A 22,837-nucleotide genomic window follows, 5' to 3' on the forward strand; every position below is an offset into this window, starting at 1 on the left:
TTCTTACACTGCAGTGTTTTATGCCATGGTACAGATTTAAAGCTCCTTCCTAAGCTTGTCATAATCACTTGCCTTTTAGTTCCACATATACCCCTTCTTGATAGAATAATCTTCATCTTTTACAATTGCTCATCAAAAATGCATGGTCACTTTCACTAATTGAAGGCAATGTGGTCACCTTGGTTATGGATAGCTCTTCTCATCCTCCGACCAGGTCTCTCATCTCTCCCACCCCTAGATCCCTCCATCACATGCTGCCTTAAGTAATTATATCTTAGCAGGTGCATAAATTCTGTTTTCTTCCTGCCATATGATCTTCTTCCTTCCAGTCTATATCTTCATAGTTGAAGTTCCCAATAATAATCACTCGACCTGACACATTGTAGTAATTTGCTAATGCATGTCTTCCAAATCATACCTGGGATCCTCTGGCCTATCCAGCAACCAACTGTATATTTTGTCTTATTCACCTTGATCTGATGCCAGACTGCTTCCAGTGAACACCCACTGACTTGCCTAACTCCTGTTCTTCTTGGCTGCAATTTATCTGCTGAATTGCAGTACACCTTTCCCCATCATATCAACTCTGTCTTCCCTGAATATACTAAACTCTTCACATTCTATCTTTATAACAACATCATCTACTGTTAACCAAGTCTTACTGATGCCTATGACTTTTGGCAAGGTTGCACTGGTTTGTAACCAGTGTCACAAACTCTTCCCTGTTGTTCCTAATACTTCTGGCATTAGTATATAGAATCTGCAGCATCTCTTTTGGCTCCTGACCCCCTTTTCTTCCCTATTAAATACTTCATTGCATCATGGGTACCGTCACACATTTACCTGATCCACCCTAATTGCTTAAAGTTTTCCCAGATTTTTGCTTTAGCATGTTTGGTAAACAAAATTCTTTCCAGCACCCGATACCAAAACCATTTATGTGTAATCCATCAGTATTGTGCATACCCTTCCTTTCATCAAGCTCAGACAATAAGTCCTCAAATTCTATATCATTCCTTCTGCACAACCTGCATACTGATTTATTTGTTATCGACACCCTTCTCTTCAATTCACTTCTATCATAGCATGGCAGGAGACTTGCAATATTCATCTTCTCATTGTGAATATTGCAAACCTAAGACTCATTTTTAACATGAGTCTTAGGTTAGCTGAAGTTCCTAATTGAACTTCATCATCCTAATTGAACACATGAAAGCAAGAGATTAAACATATGAGGAATGAACTGAGGAGAATTATACATTTTCATGAGAATGTGAGAAAGAACAGGATGAAAGATTTGAAAGAAATATGAAATAATTTGAGAGTGGCAATGTATTCAGTGAGTGAAAAGGTGCACATGGACAGTTTTCTGGAAGGTAGAATGAGCAGGCTGGTTGAAGCATTGGATAAAGAAGAGTATGTGAACAAAAGAATAATTTACATTACTAATTTGGATTGGAATACAATATACAATTGTATATTGTATAATTGTATTGTGTAATTTATACATAAATGACATTGAAAAGGGCTTAATTGATGATATACAATATACAATTGTATATTGTATATTGCATTGTACAATATACAGTATACTCTTTAATTCTCAGAATTCCCTTTAATGCACAGCATGGGTTTGCTAATGGAAGAGTGCGTTTTAGCAATCTGCTTAGAAATAGAACAAGGTAACGAATACGTTGGACAAGAGGGATGCATATACAGTAGTATATCTTGATTTTGCAAAGGTTTTTGATAGATTGCCAGATGACAAACTGGTAAGTAAACTGGAACAGATGGTGATGGATAGTTAGTGATAGTAGTTAGTGCCTTGGATTGGAGATTGACTGTCTGATGGGTATCTGCAGGTTGTTTATGGGGGAGTGTGATATCCCAGAAGATGAAAGTCACTAGTGGTGTACCCCAAAGGTGTATTTTGGGGCCATTGTTGTGTAATTTATACATAAATGACATTGAAAAGGGCTTAATTGATTATATACAGTTGTTTGCAGATGATTATTCATTCAAAGATGGGGGAGAGTTATGAGAAGTAGAGCAGATGTTGTAGCCTTGCAAGAGGATCTAAATAGACTGTCTGAATGGGATTGTGAGTGTGTGTGTGTGTGTGTGTGTGTGTGTGTGTGTGTGTGTGTGTGTGTGTGTGTGTGTGTGTGTGTGTGTGTGTGTGTGTGTGTGTGTGTGTCAGTTTAATGTAGCAAAGTGTAAGGTTTTAAAATTTGGGAATCAAATTGAGATGCAGAATATAATAGGATTGATGGGGATATTTTAGAGGAGGGAAGAATATGAAAGGTCTGGGGATAATGGTGGATAGGGACTTAAAATTTCATGAACATATTGCTAAAATTGCTAGGACAACACAGTGAATATGGGAATAATGTAGAGAACACTGATATATATATATACAGGGTGTTCGGGATAAATTTGACATATTTATAATTAATTATATTTTTCCGTAAGTTACATGTATTAACACACACTTCTCTTCATTTAAAAGTTTGGACCCTTCTTCATTCATATACAAGATGTCAGAAAGGATGGATAGCTGGAACCCACCTGAATCATGGAAGAGAATAACTTGTATCATGATGATTCGTGCCCGCCATCAAAATAAGGATATTACGACTGCTGCCCAATGCTCCCTGAATACAGTAAAAACAATCAGGCATGAACTAGAGACTTGCAATGGTGACTACGAGGATGTAGCAAGAAGAAAGATCCCTAGCAGACGATCTGATTGCGTTCGTACAGCAGAATTCCTCGCAAATCTGCAGGAACAGGTGTTGAAGAACCCTGGCATTGGAATTCGGGCTTTGTTCGTGGAGTTGCTAACTGTAGTCAAGCCCTGGATAACAAGGGCAGCCAATGGTAGGCCGTATGTATGGCAGCAGGATTCGGCCCCTTGCCACACCTCTGGGAAAAGTCAAAAATGGTTGTCTGAAAATTTCTACGACTTCACCAGTCCAAATGTTTGGCCTCCAAACTCCCCAGACCTTAACCCCATGGATTATTTTGTATGGGGCGCAGTTGAAAAAGACACCAATCGCACTTCCAGTAATACAAAAGCCCAGTTAATGGATAAAATTAAAACAGTTTTTGCGGCCCTTCCCAGGGAGACTGTAGCATCAGCTTGTTCGAGGTTCCGAAGCAGAATTGAAGCTGTGATCGATGCTAATGGTGGTTATTTTGAGTAAATCTTGTTGATAGTATTGTAATTAACTCTGCCTGTAATGTTTTTTTGTCAATTCATTAAATTTAATAGATACAAAGAAGATTTTCTTTTTCCTTACGAAACTGTCAAATTTATCCCGAACACCCTGTATATATATATAATTATGGACTTCTACTCGGTTGTTGTGATACATTTTTAAAAAAATATAGATTTAATGACTTAAAAACCGTGGTAACTTATAAAGTTTTTTATGAGAATAATACTCATAAAAAACTTCATAAGCCTAGTTTCAGCTTATAACAGCCTTCATCAGGTATTCATTAAAAGAAGAGAATAGTAATAAACATTGAAGCATCTAAATATATATATATATATCATCATCATCACATCATGCATATCAAGGATTTAGGCCTGTTCTGGCCTTAGAAGTCATCGATTAATCCTCTTAAATTGATTTCTTCTAAGAAATCAATTTAAGAGGACATCCTGGTTTTCTTTTTTCTAATGGCTTGTACTTTAAGGCTTGTTTTGGTAATCTTTCTGTTTTCATTCTTTGAACGTATAAATATATATATATAGGAGTATAGGATGTTTTGATTCCATTGTACAAGGCTTTGATCAGGCTACATGTGGATTACTGTGCACAAATTTGGTCAACAGATTTTCAAAACAATGATGAGATGTTGGAGATGATTCAGAGACAATTCGTAAGTCAGTTTCTGGTCTCTGGAATGTGGAATATATGAGGACAGATTGAGAGACTACAAAGTACAGAGCCTAGTGGATAGAAAGAAAAGAGGGAGACCTGATTAAGACACGATACCCCTTATGAACATACTGTGTCTCAATCAGATTAATGTGGATGAGACCTTTCATAGATTACCTGAAGATGCAGAGAATGAGACACCATCCCTGGAAGCTATATAAGGTGAGAGTGGGGTGGGTATATTTTTTGCATGGAGAGTTCTTTTTCTTTTTTATTTATGTATTTATTTATTTTTTGTTTTATGTTGAGTTCATACACGAGAGGTTGGTTAATCAACCTATAGTACCATATATGGGTAGTGGGTTGAGAAAGAAGAAATTTGATTTAAAAGCCTGTATATTGTATTCCTTGGGAAACACATCAAGGGGAAGAATGTTCACGATAAAGGAAGAGGAAATGAAATGTTCTATGGGTTTCAAGGTGTACTGCGATGAGATGTTGAGCAGCAGCTGCTTAGTACTAAGTGGGGGAATTATTGATGCTATTTCAAATGAACATTTGCCATAGAAATATTTATACAATACGCATATTGTAGAAACCAAACATCTGTGTGAAAGTGGGAGGAGAGTTGGTAAGAGATGGGTCATTAATAAGTTTTCATTCCTTACATTAGTCATACTATTCTTTCATTCAGTACTTTTACTCTCTTTCACTCTCAATCATGTCACATTTAGTCTCTCTTTCAGTCTTATCTGCCATTACATCACACATTTTGAAGCATATTCTGAGTTCCATCTGAGAGAGCACACAAACACATATTCAACTGACACATTCTCACAAGTGCCTTATGGTTTAAGTTGTTTTAGCGCCATTGGTAAGCAATCAAAACCAGTCCAAAATATTCTGTATTAATGATTTTCTCTAGAAATGTGAATTACAAAAAAATGAAAGTACAAATTACTGTTTGTGTCAATTTCCATTCAGAGTTTGTATATATAATAGCAGGTATTAGCAACTGTTTGACTAATTCTTATAACCATATGTAATGAAAAGGTGCATAATATATATTATAACATTAATATTGAAATCGTTAATTTATATCACAGAACACTGATGTTTGCATATAACAGACAATATAAAAAGAATATATTAAATAAAGAAATATATCATATAGATAAATCAGTTTTTATACAGGAAAGCCAAATATATATATTATTATTATTATTAATATTATTATTAAACAAGACCTCATGGAGTCAAAGACTCATCTGGGAGGTCCTTTTATCACACACACACATCTCATCATACCGTGTCTTAAACACACTCAAACTCCTTGCAGACACCACACTCTCAGACAAGGCATTCCAATCATTCGCAACTCTGCACAAAAAAAAAACCTGCCTCTCACCCCCCTACTCACACCCTCTTTATACAGTTTCCAGGGATGACCTCTGGTTCTCCCCTGATCTCCCACTATTCTCTGTAGAACTTCTCCACCATTGATCTTATAACAACCCCTTACCAACTTGTAGGTCTCTATCATATCTTCCCCTCTTCCTTCTCTCCACCAGACTCTGGTGGAGAGAAGGAAGAGGGGTTTGAATATATATATATTCAAAAGATAGTTTGATATATATATATATATATATATATATATATATATAATAACTTTTTTTTTCTTGTTAAACCACAGGTGCAGATAATTTTTTAAAAGAGGCTAAAACTCCACCACCATCACCAGATGAACTAGAAGGTATATATTATTCTAAAAGAAATCCTCATCTTAATATATGTGTTTTCTTAAATATGAAGAAATGAGAATACATTACATATAACTAGACTAATATATTTAACAAACACTTACTCAGTGTATTCATTTTCGCATTCTAGACAAATTATTGTTGTTATTATTATTATTATTATTATTATTATCTGAGACCCCCCCCCCATGAAGTCAATGACTCCTTGAGGGAAGCTATAAATCACCCAAATCAGCTGTCATATCTTCCCTTAAATTCATTTGCACTAGATGCACTCACTACCCCTAAAGGGAAACTATTCCACTCACTTACTCACTGCTCTCTGAGAGAAAAACCTAGCTCTTACTCCTTTCTTGACTGTGAACAAACTTAAATTCCATGGATGCCCTATGTTCTCTCCCCCACCTTCCATATAATGAAAATTTTCATTGGACGATATCCTATAACAATCATTTAAATGTTTATGGACCTCTATCATATCACCTCTCGTTCTCCTGTTAACCAGAGTCTGTAATCCACATACTTGCAATCTCTCCTTATAATCTAAATCCCATAATCCAGATATAATCTTTGTAACTCTTCTTTGCACCCTTTCCACAGCTTCTTTATCCCCTTGGAATCCAGGAGACCAAATCTGCACACAATAAAAAGTCGAGGATACACTATTTTTAGGAAGGAGAGGAGGGGATGTGCTGCTAATAATATCGGATGACTTGAATCCAGTTAGAGTTGAGACTTATGACTGTAATACTAGTAACAATTTTTCATGTGGCAGTGAGTTTGAAGCCATCTGGTATGAGGTGGAATCTAACAAGATCAATTACATAGTGGGGTGTTGTTACAGACCTGGTGGATCAGTTGATAGTGATGAAAAAATGCATCACCAAATAGAAAAGATGAGCACGAAAAGAGTAATCATCATGGGCGACTTTAATTATCCAAATATTGATTTGGATAATTAAAGTCGTAGCAGTAGAATATCATGAGAAGAATGAAAATGCATTTATTGAGCTGTTGCGGACAACTTCCTCAAGAAGCATGTGACAGAAGGAACTTGAGGTCAAAGTGTGTTAGATTTGATTGTAGTGTCATGGGTGTTTCAGTTAAAGGCGTAACTATTCTGCCCTTGGTTGGTGACAGTGATCATGCGGTACTCACTAGGGAAGTGACTAAGCTTATGAATGCTCCATTCAGAAAAGATTACTTGCTGAACTGAGGAGTATACTGAGTACAGCGGAATAGAATCGGCTGCTGGATGGGAAGCATTTAAACAATACTTAAGTGATGCAATATCAGAATGTGTCCCAAGAGTTCGAAGAATAAATATGGTAGGAGTCAAATGGATGTGTAATCTTATTAAGTAAGAGATTCATTAGAAATGGATGATGTGGAAGGAATGCTGTGTGCATAAGGATGATATCCATTATGAAAATTATAAGCAGCAGACTAGAATAGTTACAACTGATGTACAGAAAGCAAAGTCTTAGTATGAAAAGAAACTGACTCTGTGTGCTAAAGACAACCCACAAGAATTCTCTTGATATGCTGCAAGTAAAAGAAAGAATAACTCTTCTAAATACAGATGCAGAAGAGGTTGTTCAACTAATGAGTGCTCATTTTGTTAAAAAGCTATCAACCTGGTGTCATGACATTGAGCTCACTACCACTTCACTCGATGAAGAAACTCAGGTGTATGAGGAAGAGGTATTAGAGTTGTTGCACAAACTGAATAAGAATTCAGCAATAGGGACTGATAGGATATCAGCATGTGTGCTAAAAGAATGTTCAGCTGAACTGGCTATTCCTTTGACCAGGCTGTTTAATATGAGTCTCAGAACAGGGAAGATTCCACTGGAATGGAAAGAATGTATGGTAATTCCATTGCATAAGGGTGGGGCAAAGACCGGCATATCCAACTATCGACCAATTAGTATCTCAGGAGTGGTGGTGAATATTCAGAAATGGGTTGACACTTTTACTCATGGGTTTACTAAGGGAAGGCCATGTTTTAGCAACTTGCTCACATTCTATAACAATGTTACAATTGAACTAGACAAGGGGAATGGATACACCATGAACTTTTGGATTTTGCTAAGGCTTTTGACAGAATACAGCATGGTAGACTGTTGCATAAATTCAAGAATATGGGTTTGGGTTAAATATTAATGTGGGTAAGAGGGCAGCTGACTGACAGATATCAAAAAGTGGTATATGAGGGATGTGAGTCTGCAAGATTTAAGGTAACCAGTGGTGTACCACAAGGATCAGTGCCTGGTCCACTGTTGTTCGATTTGTACATTAATGATATTAGTAAGGATTTGACAAGCGACATACAGCTATTTGCTGTTGAGGCAAAGATAGGTAGGGTAATCTGGAATGCTGCTGATGTGCATTACTTGCAGAATGATTTGAATAGGTTGGAATTGTGGGCATGGGAAAATGGATGTCGGTAAATGTAGTCATTCACTTCACATGATTCACATGATTAGGTGTCCAGTGTGGTATTATATTGGTCAGATTATGCTAGAAGAAACTAATGAGGCTAGGGATCTTGGAGTGTTAGTAGATAGAAAGTTGTAGTTCAGGGTCCATGTAGCAAAGATTGCAAATACAACTCAAAAGATAATTGCTATACTGAAATGAACGTTCGCATGTAAAGATAAGGATGTCATTTTGCCTCCTTACAAGGCCTTGATAAGACCTCACTTGGACTATTGTGCACGGATCTGGTCTGCTGGTTTCCATTGTGATTCTGATATAGTGGAGAGAGAGAGAGTGCAAAGGAGAGTGTTAAAAATGATATCAAGATTGTGGAGTACTGATTATGAAGACAAATTGAGATTTTGGAGACACTAGCAAACACAAGAAAGAAGTGTGATATGATTGAGACTTACAAACTTCTGAAAGCATTATACAGGACTTCAATTGATGGAATTTTTGATTTATGGAGGGTGGGGGAAAGGACAGGAGGGCATCCTTGGAAGCTGAGAATGAATCCCGCTAAAAAGTGGTTTAAGGGTTAGATTTTTCTCTCATTGGGTGGTGCATGACTGGAATGGATTGCCATTGGATGCTGTGAGCAGTGTCATGCTGTGGGTAGGAGGTGCCCTTATGCAAAACTTTTTCAGTACCCCCATAAAATAAATTTCCATGAAAAATTTTTGCAAAAATTTTACTTTGTTAAAAGTAAAAACAGTTTATATGCATACATAAAAATAAATTTTATTTAACAATAGTGGACATTGTAATCACTAAAATTCATTAATAAGGAATTTTTAATAATAAAAATTTTCAAAAATGTTTATTCCATTAATATATAAATACAACAGAATATATATATATATATATATATATATATAAACAAAAATTACTTTTATTTTAATATAAAAAGAAATATTATTACATAACAAAGATAATTTGGAGATATGCTTTTAACTGTATAACTGTTAGGATAAATGTAGATTTATTTTACAAATTTATCCGATTTTCACTGAGTCGATGCTTCCTCTGTGAAATTAAATCTGTGGTAATATTAATAACATTTCACTTGAAACAAATTATAATTGTTTCAAGTCAATGGTAATGTATTAAGTTAAAAATATTGTTAGATTATTAAGAATTCATAATAATTTGACTGATTTTAAATTTTATTTTTAATTTATTAACTATAATTTGTAATTGTGTAATTTATATAGTACAATATAATTCAAGAATAAGAAAATTTATATATATATATTTTATTATTTCGCATGGTGTGGCATCCCTCATTTTCAAGCACCCTTGTGTAGGGCACAGTCTGCACAACCACACGGTGCGGCCCTGGCTGTGAGTGCAAACAGTGTGAATCTTATCAAAGCCTTATAAAGAGGCAAAATGACTTCCTCCTTATCCTTAGGTGACAAGATTCACTTCAACATTGCAATTATCTTCCATTTTGTATTTGCAACTTTTGCTATGTGACCTTTGAACTTCAAGTTTTATCCACCACTATGCCAAGATGCCTTGCCATCTCAGTCTCTTTTAACATAACCCCATCAGACGACATCCTAGAATACCTATTTAAAAGTTTATAGGCCTTACCATATCATCCCTCTTGTAACATAACCCTGCTAATATAATATGTTGCTGGAAATCTCATTATGCCAAAGTGCATAACTTTACACTTACTAACATTAAATTGACAGCCATTTTTGCATGTCCTAATTTCAAAAGGATGAAGAGATGTTGGAAAGTATCCAGAGGCAACTGACTAAGGTAGTTTCTGACCTCTGGAATGTTGAATATGAAGAAAGATTGAGAAGATGGAATTTGCAGAGTCTGGTGGATAGGAGGAAAAGGGGAGATATGATAGAAACCTATCATATCTCCCCTTAGTAAGGGGAGATATGATAGGTTTGTTAGTAAGATAGTGAAAAGTTAGTAAGGGGTTATTATAGGATCAATGTTGGAGAGATTCTACAGAAAACCGTGGGAGATCAGGGGAGAACCAAAAGTCACCTTACATCTGGCAGATTCACATTCACTATATACACCTTTCTGATATCTGTCTGTCAACCATCCACAATCCAAGCCAAAAATTTATATTCCAATCCCATATTCTCCAGTTTATGCAACAGCCTTTCGTGTGGTATCCTATCAAATGCCTTAGCAAAATTCAACATCATCATAGTGTATCCATTCCCTTTATCCAACTCAGCCGGAACATTGTTATAAAATATGAGCAAATTGCTAAAACATGACCTTCTTTTTAGTAAACCCATGCTGCTCCTTGCAGAGTATATAGGTTGTTTGTCTGTCCATTTCTCTATGCGATTTCTTACTTGCTTTTCTAAAATCTTCACTACCACACCAGAGATACTGATAGTTCGGTAGTTAGACACACATCAGCTTTTGCACCACCTTTGTACAATGGAACTATGATACATTCCTTCCATTCCTATTGTAGCATTCCTGAGCTGAGACTCAAGTTATATAAACATGTGAAAGGCTGACCCAATTCAGCTGAACATTCCTTTAGTAAACAGCTAATATTCCATCTGACCCTATTGATAAATTCTTATCCAGGTTATGCAACAACTCTTCGACCTCATTTTCATGAACCTTTAACTCTTCATCTAATGTAGTAGTAGAACTGTGCACCATGTTACATATACTTGGTTGATATATCTTATCAAAGTGTGCACTGATTAATTGAACAACTGATTAGCTTCCTACACTAGATAACCATATGCATTCAATAAAGTTATTCTTTCACATTCATTCTTTCTTTTGCTTGTGCCATAACATTAAAATTCTTTTGGATTGCCTTTAGCTTGCATGACCAATTTCTTTTCATACTCCGATTTAGTTTTCTGTACAATACTCATTACTTTTCTGGCCTGAGCTTTATACGAGGGCTCTTCAATAAGTAATAAGACTAATTTTACTGTCGCAAAACCACTCATCACAATATTAATTTCTGTGGAATAAAGAAATGTTGCTGTCTGTATTAACAAAAGAGGTTTGATAGATGGCATATACTGGCTGATGTGCTAGAGTGTCATGTAACTAAACGCAAGCTTGTTTCGGCACGCCTACGAGCTGCGACCAGTCGTCGAAATGGAAGCGTCCTTGGAACAGCGTTATATGATTAAATTTTGTGTGCATTTGCAAAAATCGGCATCGGACACTTTTAACATGATGCGCGAAGCTTTCCACGATGAAGCAATGTCGAGGGCAAGTGTTTTTCACTGGCATAAAACTTTTAAGGAAGGAAGGCAAAATGTGGAAGATCTTGAACCTGAGGGAAGACCTTGAACGTCCATCACAGAGACAATGATCAACACAGCAGCGATTATCATCAAGGAGGATTGCAGAATTACAGTACGCCAGCTGCATTTTGTCCTGAATATTTCTGTGGGAAGTGTTCACTCAATCATGGCTGAACATTTGGGACTGAAACGTGTTTGCGCCCGATGGATTCCCAAACTCTTGACACCGGAGCAAATGCAGCATCGAGTGGATATGTGCACAGAATGGAAAGAAAGACTGGAAACAATAAGGCAACAACTTCTTAAAATGCATCATTACAGCAGATGAAGCTTGGTTGTATCACTATGACCCTACAATGAAACAACAAAGTAGTGAATGGAAGCATCCGTCTTTGCCTACCCCCAAGAAAGCAAAAACTGTAAAATCGGTTGGTAAAGTTATGACCATAATGTTTTTTGACTATGAAGGCATTGTTTACCAACATGCTGTAGAACCCGGGAATACTGTAGATGGCTCATACTATACGGATGTTTTACGGACAATGGTACAGCACGTCAAAAGGAAGCGTCCATTGCTGAAGAATGACTTCTTATTGCACTACGATAATGCAAGGCCACATATTGCTGGTTGTGTAGTGGACATTTTGCAGAAAAACAACATAGATATCCTACCACACCCTCCATACAGTCCTGATCTCGCACTGTGCAATTTCTGGCTGTTTCCTCAGCGCAAGAAACCACTAAGAGGCCGCCATTTCGAAAGCAACAAAGCATGTGTAAAAGCTGTGGAGGCAGTTTTGAAAGAACTCTCACAAAACGGACTTTCACATGTGTTTAAGAAGTGGGCGCAATGTTGGGACAAATGCATCGTGTAGGTAGTTACTTCGAAAAAGACCATGTAAATGATGACGATTAAAGGTAATCTGTTTTCTGTATAAATATAGTCTTATAACTTATCGGACAGCCTACGTATATTTCATAACTCCTCTCACTCTTATTCTGATGATATTATTTCTACATCATCTTCTTCTTATGGATTTCTTGCTTAATAAGTTTGGACATCCATTTTACTCCCAACTTATTTATTCTTCGAATGCTATGGATACATTCAGGTACCGCCTTATTTAAGCATTTTTTTCAATGATTTCCATGCATTGCTGATATTTTCCCAATTAGTAACTGATACCATGAGACCAAACATAGTACTCTCATAAGTTGATCATAATTTCCATTTTGTAGTTCAACTTGTAACCTGTTCCAATCAGAGCATCAGTACAATTAGATACTTCTCAAGAAAGCACAGCATGATCACTATCACCAGCTAGTGGTGAAATAGCCATATTGTTAGCTGAGACCCCTCCTGACGCTATGAGCAAATTCAATACTCTTTGACTTCAAGTCCTTCTTTCACTTGCTACTTGAGAAAGTTGTCTTGCAACAATTCAATAAATTCCTCTTTTTTCTTATCAAAAGATTTCTCATCTACCCAATCAATGTTTGGAAAATTAAAGTCACCCATAATGATCACCCATTTGGTACCCATATGGCTAAATTAGCGATAAAGATATGAATTTCAATGCATTTCTTCATCCCCTGCAACTGAGCGCCAGGTCTGTAGAAACATCCCACCATATATTTCATTTTGTTAGCCTCCACTTCACACCAGACAGACTCAAACTCACCCCTATATGGAACATTGTTATGTCATCTGATATCATTAGTAATACTCCCCCACCTCTCCTATCTCTTCTGTCATTCCTAAAAATAGTATATCTCTATATATCCATTACTCTCAAAATAGTATATATATCCATTACTCTCAATGCCAATTACCATATCTGATTCTGATAGCCAGGTTTCACTAACCAACAATCTTAGGCCACATCAGATTCAATAAAGCAACAATAAAGCCGGCCATCTCGGGGGGGTGCGGTGGGTGTAATGAACCGGGCCCCGAAACGATCATGAACTAAACGCTCTTATTTAAACTTTATTATAATATGTTTTATGTAGTTATTATTATTTTAGCTTATTTTTAAATTTGATTAGTATACAGTATTTAAAATAATGTGATTATCACTTTATACCAGTGGCATAGCAAGGGGGAGGGTCCGTCCCGGGCAGCACTTTTTTGGTCTCACCTGAGACACAATTTTATTTGTTAACGATTCTTTTATTTATGTTCACTTAGTAATTTTTATTACTTAATTAACAATTAGTTTTTAACAATTATACTTACAACTAAAATAAATAAAATATAAAAATAACAAAACTGTTACATTTCCCTATCATAGTATAATTCAAATTCTTAAAAATAAAACAATAACATGCATGGCAAGGTGATTGCTTTATTCAGTTTATTGCTTATACTGTGGTGGCTGCTTCTCAGCAGCGGGCACTGCACAGTCGGTAAACATTTGCGGAAACGTATTTTTTATTTTATTTTTATTTTTTTCTTCTTCTAATTTTGCTTATAACTTAAGGGATTTCATTGACAGGATTTTAGGGGCCCCGGTAATAATAACATTTCTGTGTTTCTCTATTATATTAAGGTTTTTGCTTAACCCTTTTGATGCATTTATGCAATGTACAAAATTTAACAAGCATGATTTCGTTTTTACCCTTAAATGCTAAAATGCCTGATTCATCATTAGTTTTTTTTCTAATCTGTTACACATTTATATCATTTGGCTTGTTATCGAAACAGTTGAAAAAATATTTATTATATTCTTTATATATGGTTAGTCTAGAGCAGGGGTGACAACCCTTAACATGCCTGCCAAACGTGGCACGCCATGACTTTTTTCCGGCACGCAACCCAGGGCTCATCTTAAAAAATAATTAAATAAAAAAATACATTTCAAACATCTTTGCTGACACATATTTTAACTTAATATAATACAATTTTATTAAGTACAGCTATACCAGATAAAAATGCAATAATTAATTAAACTCTACCAACTGTTTCATAATAATAAGTAATAAGAAAATTAGAAACAAACATCCTATTTCCAAGCCATCAATATCTCCAGAATATACTGATGTACAAGTTTTGTCCAGTTCAGTTGTTGCATTATTCGTCAGGCATCCAGACGTGACATGACTCCTTTATCATCATTTGATATATCTTTTCATGTTTTTCGTAAAGAATGTATCTATTTTCTAAAGTGTATTTGGATTTGGATTTTATTAAATCGTAAGTCATTAAAATATGGATTGGAAGTATTTATTGTCAATTAATATGCTTAACTTATTAGATATAAAAGCAAATATCCTTTACATTGATTTTCGGAAACTAAAGTTTTCAGTTTTTTTTGTAAAATCCCCGCATATATTGCAGTTGCTATTTCCTGCCTAGAGAGCAGTTTCCTTGTGTGCATCCTACCCAAATAGCACCATCTGCTTTCCCATTACTTCAAGCAAAAATTAGTAGTAATTTACAAGACTTGAGATACTTAATGAACAATCCTTCACAAATGACTAATGAACAGACAGCTATGGTACTAGGCCAGTAAAGATATGTGCATATGATTGGTGTGGTATTAACAAAAGATCACGCGAGTTCAAAGATAAAAGTCAGCAGACAATTTTTGAATTGAAATGCTAATTCTCTTCAACCAAATTCAATATCTGAAAGTGCCATAACAGTATTCACTATATATTTCCTAGCTTTAACATGTTTACGAATTTTAACGCTTTCTGTTGATTTTTATTGTTGCTCTGCATTTGAGCTGGGGAGGGGGGGGACAGACTCCCACACATCCAGTTTTTAGTGTTTGCCAGTGTGCAGCATATAGTTTTGCTTGCAGCTGAATAGCATAGTTTTGGGGGGAAGGGACATGAGATTCATTAGTTGGTGCCATTTTTATCCCAGCTGTCTCTAATTGTACTATTTGTGAGAAATATATATATTACATAGACTGCAAATGTTTGTACCTTGTTCAGTGATACAATAAAACGACCTGCTTTTATTTGCGTCTGCAAACATATTGGCTAGTAGGGAGGCGCATGGTTTGCCATGGGAAGCGAGTCACTATTGCCATGAGGTGAACATGATTAAACTTTTTTTTTTGTGCGAGGTTACGCGAAACTTTTCAACTTCTCTTTTTTTTGCAAAGTAAAATCAGGGGTGCGAGTTATGTGCGAGGACCAGTTATATTCCTGTAAATACAGTAAGTTATTTTTAAGGCTATGTGAAATGTATTATCAATATTCAGGATTAAGAAGTGTTGTCTGCACGTGATTAGATCTCAACTACTTTAATTTCAACTCAGTTAATAGTGATAGATAAAGGTGAAACAGATGTACTGAAGTAAATAAACGAAAAAAATAAACACATTCCTTGAGTGTTTCTGAAATTTTGTAATATTGTAAAAAGTATGTACATATTTAACTTTTTGTTAATTCATGGGATAAAAATATTTAATATTATTTACTTTTTCGACAAGCAAAGCCTAACCCATAATGTCCATGCCAAGAAAGTATCCCTCTGGGTGTCAAAAAAGGAAATCAGCAGAAAAGAAAAAAGAACAAAAGCAAAATCTCAAAAAGTAACTTTTTGAGATTTTGCTAGTAGATTTGTTTTCATGGCTACAAAATAAATCTGACAACAAAATTGCTACGACTTCAGCAGTTGCGATTCAAACTTCAACTGAAAAAGAAAACTCCAAACAAGCTACACAACTTTTCAACGAAAATGTGGAAACTGTGGGATTCGTTGAAAAAGAAGCACCTGATTATATAAACGTATTGGATACAGCAAATAACGATGGTGATCAAGTGAATATAAATGATCCCGGTTTGTGGCCAAATATTATAACTGATAAATTTAGATTGTTTCGTGTTAAAACCGGACCTAAACAACATCATCAAGACATGCTCATTAATAATGTTGAAGGTAGATCATTTTCTACATCGTACTATTTAAAAAAAATGCCAAATGGTGAAACTCAGCTTCGCAGCTGGTTAGTTTACTCAAAAGCTCAAGACTCAGTATTTTGCTTTTGTTGTGTATTATTTTCCAAAAGAAGAGGAAAAGATCAATCAGCACGATTTATATATGGTTTTAATAAATGGAGAAAACTCATCTGTAATTCGAGATCCTGCGCTAATGGATCATGTAAACAGAATTAAAAATATGAAAAAAAGAATTGTGCATCATTTGGCGCATATATTTCAAGAGGAAATTATTGCTGCATTAGGTAATGAAGTCCTTAATAAAATTAAAGACAATATAAAAGCAGCCATATAGTACAGTATCCAAATGGATTGTACTCCTGATATTTCTCACAAGGAACAAACTTCAGTAATTATTAGATATGTAAATTTTGCAGACAAAAAATTAATTATAAATTAGTCATTTATAGGATTTATTGAAGTAACTGATGTGACTGGTGAAGGACTAGAATTCGCTTTTAAAAAGAATAGGTGAGCTTGATTTAGATATTATGAATTGTAGAGGGCAAGAATACGATAACAGTAGCAATATGAAGGGAACATATAAAGGCCTACAATCTAGAATAATTAGTTTAAACCCTCATGCAATTTATGTACCTTGCTTATCACATTCTTTTAATTTAATAATTTGTGATGCTGCTTCCAGTAGTATATATTGTAAAAAAAATTTTCGGAATATTGCAATGTTTATACTGCATATTTTCTGCATCTACAAAAAGGTGGGAAATTATACAAAAGATTTAAATATTACGCTTAAACCATTATGTGATACTCGATGGGAAGCCAAAATAGACGCAGTCAAAGCAGTGTATACACAGTTTGAATAAACTTATAATGCCTTAGAAGAATTTATTGGTGCAATTAACGATAACACTGCAGTATCCGAAGTTAAAAGTCTACTAGATTCATTACAAGAAATGCCATTTATTTTAAACTTGTCGGTGTGGTTTACAATATTGTCAAAAATTAATAGTATCAACAAACTATTTCAAGCAAAAACAATTGTTCTTGACTCTGCTTTTAATTTAGTGAATAAAATTAAAAATGAAATCAAAAATTTAAGATCAGAATTTAACACATTTTTAGACAATGCAAAAATGATAGCATGAAACTTGAATATTTCCGAAGACTTCCCTGAAAAAAGAATTCGAAAAAGAAAAAGATTATTTTCTGAACTAGCACAATATGAAGTTTTACTAAACCCAGTAGAGGAATTTAGATGTCACTTTTTCAACGTTGTGATTGATACTGTTATTGTACAAATAGATGAGAGATTTAAAAATATACCCAATGTTATTTCTTATTTTAAATTAATCACTGATATAAAAACATTACAAAAAAATGAACTAGAAAACCGCTCAAGGGATTTTGTAAAATATCATAGTAAAGATGTAAATGAAGACTTAATCCAGGAAATTGATTTGTTACGAGAATTGATCTTGGACAAAAAAAAACGTAAATAACGTGCAAGACATATTGCAATATATATTAAATAATAGTTATAATGATAATGAACTATTTCCAAATGTGCTAACTGTGTTGAAAATTTTCTTTACGTTACCAGTTACTATAACAAGTGCAGAGTGTTCTTTTAACAAATTAAAATTGATAAAGAATTATCTTCGGTCAAGTATGTGCGAAGAACACTTAAATGCACTTGCTATATTAAGTATCGAAAAAGAAATTGCCAAAAATTGTAATTTTTCGGAAATGATTAATGATATAACAAAAAAAAAATCACATATTTAAATAAATACATATTAAGCAATATACGTGTTAGTAAACCTAGGCCCCTAAATAGTAAACCTATTTATTTTTTTATGTGCTTAAATTAATTTTTTTTATTACTTTAAACAATAAATAATTGTAAATAGTTTTTGTGCACTAGTTGGTGAGCCAGGTTGCTTTTGTTTGTGTTAAATATTTATTTATTTTAATTATTTAATACTTTTGTTTTGTGTTCAATAAACGTTATGTTAACCTGTTATTATTATTACCCCAAGACCTCATGGAGTCAAAAACTCATCTGGGAAAACAAAATTTCAGGGGGCACCCGGGATATTTCGAATGCGTTTTTTTTTTTTGTTTGTTTGTTTTCCTGTGCCAAAATCATTTGCAGGTAAGAGGTTTTACAATACGTTTATTTCGAATCCTTTTATTTTTACCTTTGAAAACTATTTTAGGGCCCCAAAAGGTTTCTTGCACCTGGGCCCCTTTATAGAAAAGGCTGGCCCTGGCAACAATCTCAACACCTTTGTTTCTGATCCTCCTGGCATTTGTGTATAGACATAATAAATTACCACATAGTCTATTCTTATAATTAGATATACAATCTATTTGGCCTTGTGTAGAACGTTTCTCTCTCCAGACACCCCTTTGCGACATACATAACCATGTTCAAAGATATTCATATCTTTATCACGTTTTACCATAGCTGAACATTCACACACATTTTTTCCATTCCTCCCTTGATGATTTAGCTTCCCTGACTGTGCATTAGGTCTAATACCAAGAAGTAATTTTCCAGGCTCCTGATGCCAAATGAATTCAAGTGCAGGGCCATCCTTCTTATAGAAGTCTTTTCTGCCATCAAACTCACTCTACACATCTAAAAACTCACATCCATTTCTTCTACACAGCCTACACTTGAAATCATTTGCTATCATCGCCCTCCTTCATAACTCGGCACTATCATATCTGGATAGCAAACCTACAATTTTTACTCTCTCACATTTCTTTCTCGCTTCTTCCAACAGACCTTTCATATCTTCTCTCATACTATATCTGTTGCAGATTAAGTTATTAGTACCTACCAGAACTACCATTTCTTTTACTTTTTTTTTGTTGTTGTTTTTTGTTTTTCAATTACGTTTGTCGTATCTTTAATTTTCATCCCTGTGAACCTAGACGTGGTGGCTCCCTCGGCAAGTGCATATTCTAAGAAGGAATCACCATACCATAATATACCATATCACCACTTTTTTCTTAGATTTTAACTGATGTACCTTGTGTTATTAATATTGTGATTACCAAGTTCAGTGCTTTCCTTCCTGTTCTGATCTTTTTCTTATCCTCTCTATGTTTAGTTAAACGTTTTTCCGCTTTTTCTAATAATTAATTTTAATTGAGATATTTCTAATGTCAGCTTATCCTTAGATAAATTATTATCATCGCTCCAGCAGCACTTTTGTTCATCAGGACAAACACTCTCCTCAGTAGTAACAACTTGAGCTTTAGACACTGCCCTGTTATGAGTTTTCAGCACCATTCTTACGAATAATAAAAACTAATAATATTTCTACAGTTATGCTATAAAATGCTGCAGCACAATAATCACTGAGAAAACTACAATAATACACTTAAAATACACCATTAAATCTAAGAAAACACTCAATAAATCAACCAAAATCACAGAAATTTCAGGAGCTTTCTAACAGCATGTCTTTTTTTTTTTACTGGATATCCTTGAACCCAACCATTATACGCTCAAAAAATGTACTTTATAATGAGAAAATATTACAAGCTCTTTTAAATGTAAAAAGGGAGACAAATGTGGAAACTGATCATCATCATCATCACGTTTTTCAAGGATTTAGGCCTAGAGTGGCCTGTTCTTTCCTTAGGAATCATCGTTGAATCTTTTTAGAGGACATTCTGGTATTCTTTTTCCTAATAGTTTGTAATTTATTACTTGTTTTGGTAATCTTTCTGTGGAGACCGATAGGAAGAGATATTTAGTTACACGTTAACTAAAAGAGCCTCTGTCGCTCAGTGGTATTGACAAAGAAAGCCTTTCATTTGAAAATATTTGGGTTCCATCTAGGATGCAAAGAACTTTTATCATGTCTTTTCAACAGCTGAAGGTGAGTTTAGCCAGTCTCATATGGAGGTGGTAGGGTTTTCACTCCTGGAAACTCTGGTTTTTCATCCTGCAGACACATATATCTGTAAACACAAAATACTTACCCTTAGAGGGATGCAACAGGGGAATGGCAAGCTGGTTGCATTAAATTGCCTAAAAACCTCTAATCAGGGGACTTGCCCATCGATGGATGAGAATTGGATGGATGGATATTACTTCAGTAATATGATCAGGGAATCAGGAGGATGCGCACAAAGAAATATATAAGCAAATTGTTACAGTTAGCAAGAGAAGGGTGGTCATCATGGGTATTTTGATTATACTGATATAGATTGGAATTAAGAGACAGAATCAGAAAATAAGGCAAACAAATTTCTTCAGTTCTTCTGGGATGACTATCTTAGGCAATATATAATGGAAAGTACACAACAGTTGGGAGTTTTAGATCTGATCATATCACAAGAGGATGTGATTGTGAATTGAGTGACTAATCTTCCTCTGGTTGGGGAGAATGACCATGAGTTTATCAGTGGATGGAAATAAGCTGATGCTTATGAAAAGCTCAGAAGACAGCTGACCTAGCATTATGCATAAGTTTTAAAAGAGGTATACCGTGAGTAGACATATAGATACAAAATTAATAACGGAAAACTCACGTATAAAGATTATTTAATAGTATAATTTTCGCCTGTGTGTCACAGGCATCTTCAGTACATTTTAAGCTCAAAATTAAACAATAACTGACAATTCCAAAAAGCGCCACCTAAGTAACTAGTGTAAGATAACTAAAGAGGTCAATAAATTTCCTAACAAAAAAAAAAAAAAAAAAAACCAGGAAGATCTGCCTCTATTTGGCTAGAAGAACACCAATCTTATATTGAATACTTTAAACCTGAAAAGTCTGGACTTGCAGAACATGCCATCTTCACTAAACAGAGTTCATTGGAGAAAGACAAGAGTCCTTCACAAAAGTCGGTTCCTCATGGAATGCCTTTATAAAGAAACATGTGAAACTTTACTTCATTCTCCTAACTTAAACAGATCCGACGGCTTACATCTATCCCCTTTATGGGAGATAGTACTACTTTATAAATCAGCTAATCTTTCCTAACTTTTTATTGTATACATTTTTTTTTTTTTGTTAGGAAATTTATTAAGAGTGGAAGAGGACAGAGAGGTGTACAGAAAGAGAAAGCAAGAAGCCAAGAGGGTTGTGGCACAGGCAAAGGCCATGGCATATCAAGATCTGTATGATCAATTAGAAACAAAGGAAGGACAGAGAAAAATTTACCAACTAGCGAAATGTAGAAATAAAGCAACAAAGGACATCTTACATGTGAGGCAGATCAAAGACGCTGAAGGAAGAGTATTATGGAGGGATGTGGACATAAGAAACAGATGGAGAATATACTTTGAGGGACTTTTAAATGAGGAAAATGCAAGGACTCACAGAGAAGATGGGCAGCCTTTTGAAGGGATGGTGCAGAACATCAGTAGAGTGGAAGTGATGGAGACCATGAAGAGGATGAGGAATGGAAAATCGGTGGGCCCCAACAGGATTCCAGTGGAGGCATGGAAGGCACTGGTTGAAGAGGGAATTGACCTGCTGTGGGACCTGTTTGTGAAAGTTTGCCAAGAAGAAAATATACCCGAGGAATGAAGGAAGAGTACTCTTGTCTCCATCTAGGGTAAAGAGGATCACAAGACTGTAAAAATTACAGAGGAATAAAGTTGATGTCCCACACAATGAAAATCCTAGAAAGGGTTCTTGATGGTAGATTGAGGAAGGAGGTGGATATTGCAAAGGAACAATTTGGCTTCATGCCTGGTAGATCAACAACAGATGCAATCTTTGGATTACAGCAGATGATGAAAAAGTTTCGAGAGAAACAACGGGAGCTACATCTGGCATTTATTGATCTGGAGAAAGCATACGATAGAGTGCCAAGGTAAGAAGTCTGGAGGTGTCTGAGGGAGAAGAAGGTTCCGGAGAAATATGTCAGGTTGGTGCGGGAGATGTACAGAAATGTGAAGACAAGTGTTCAGACCTGTCTGGGACAGACAGAAAGTTTTCAAGTAACAGTTGGCTTGCATCAAGGGTCAGCATTAAGTCCGTTTCTGTTTAACATTGTGATGGAGGTGGTGACGGAGGAGGTGAGAGAAAATGCACCTTGGACAATGTTGTATGCAGATGACATCTTGCTGTGTGCAGATTCAAGAGAAGAAGTGGGAACTAAACTGGAAAGATGGAGAAAAGTACTGGAAGAGAGGTATGAGACTGAGCAGAAGTAAGACAGAGTATATGTGTTGCACGGTGGGCGGCGGTCAGGAAACAGATCTGGAGCTGGAAGGAAATGTCATCAGGAAGGTGAGGGACTTTAGATACTTAGGTTCAACAGTGGAAGAAGATGGAGGAGCTGAGAAGGAAGTGGGATGCAGGATACAAGCAGGTTGGAGGAACTGGAAGGAGATGGCTGGAGTGTTATGCGATAAGAGGGTGCTGATCAATCTGAAAGGCAAAATCTATAGGACAGTAGTGAGGCCAGCTATGACGTATGTTATAGAAACTGGGGCCCTGAGGAAAAATAACATCAGCAGGATGAAAGTAGCAGAGATAAG

The 22,837-nt window shown here is 35.4% G+C and overlaps 1 protein-coding gene across 10 annotated transcripts in view; it reads left to right on the forward strand.

Annotated features, from left to right (window-relative positions):
• LOC150104251 (uncharacterized) overlaps positions 1-22,837 on the forward strand; it is a 1,804,220-nt gene that overhangs the window by 1,398,613 nt on the left and 382,770 nt on the right. For all 10 annotated transcript variants that reach the window (XM_090396244.1, XM_090396248.1, XM_090396245.1 and 7 more), the window contains one exon: positions 5,584-5,643. In XM_090396244.1, the coding sequence (XP_090252370.1) occupies positions 5,584-5,643 (60 nt within the window). The remainder of the gene's footprint in view (positions 1-5,583; positions 5,644-22,837) is intronic.

Source organism: Typopeltis vanoorti, chromosome 8 (genome assembly GCF_054136105.1).
Source record: "Typopeltis vanoorti isolate ZY-2024b chromosome 8, IOZ_Tvanoo_1.0, whole genome shotgun sequence".
Taxonomy (NCBI): domain Eukaryota; kingdom Metazoa; phylum Arthropoda; class Arachnida; order Uropygi; family Thelyphonidae; genus Typopeltis; species Typopeltis vanoorti.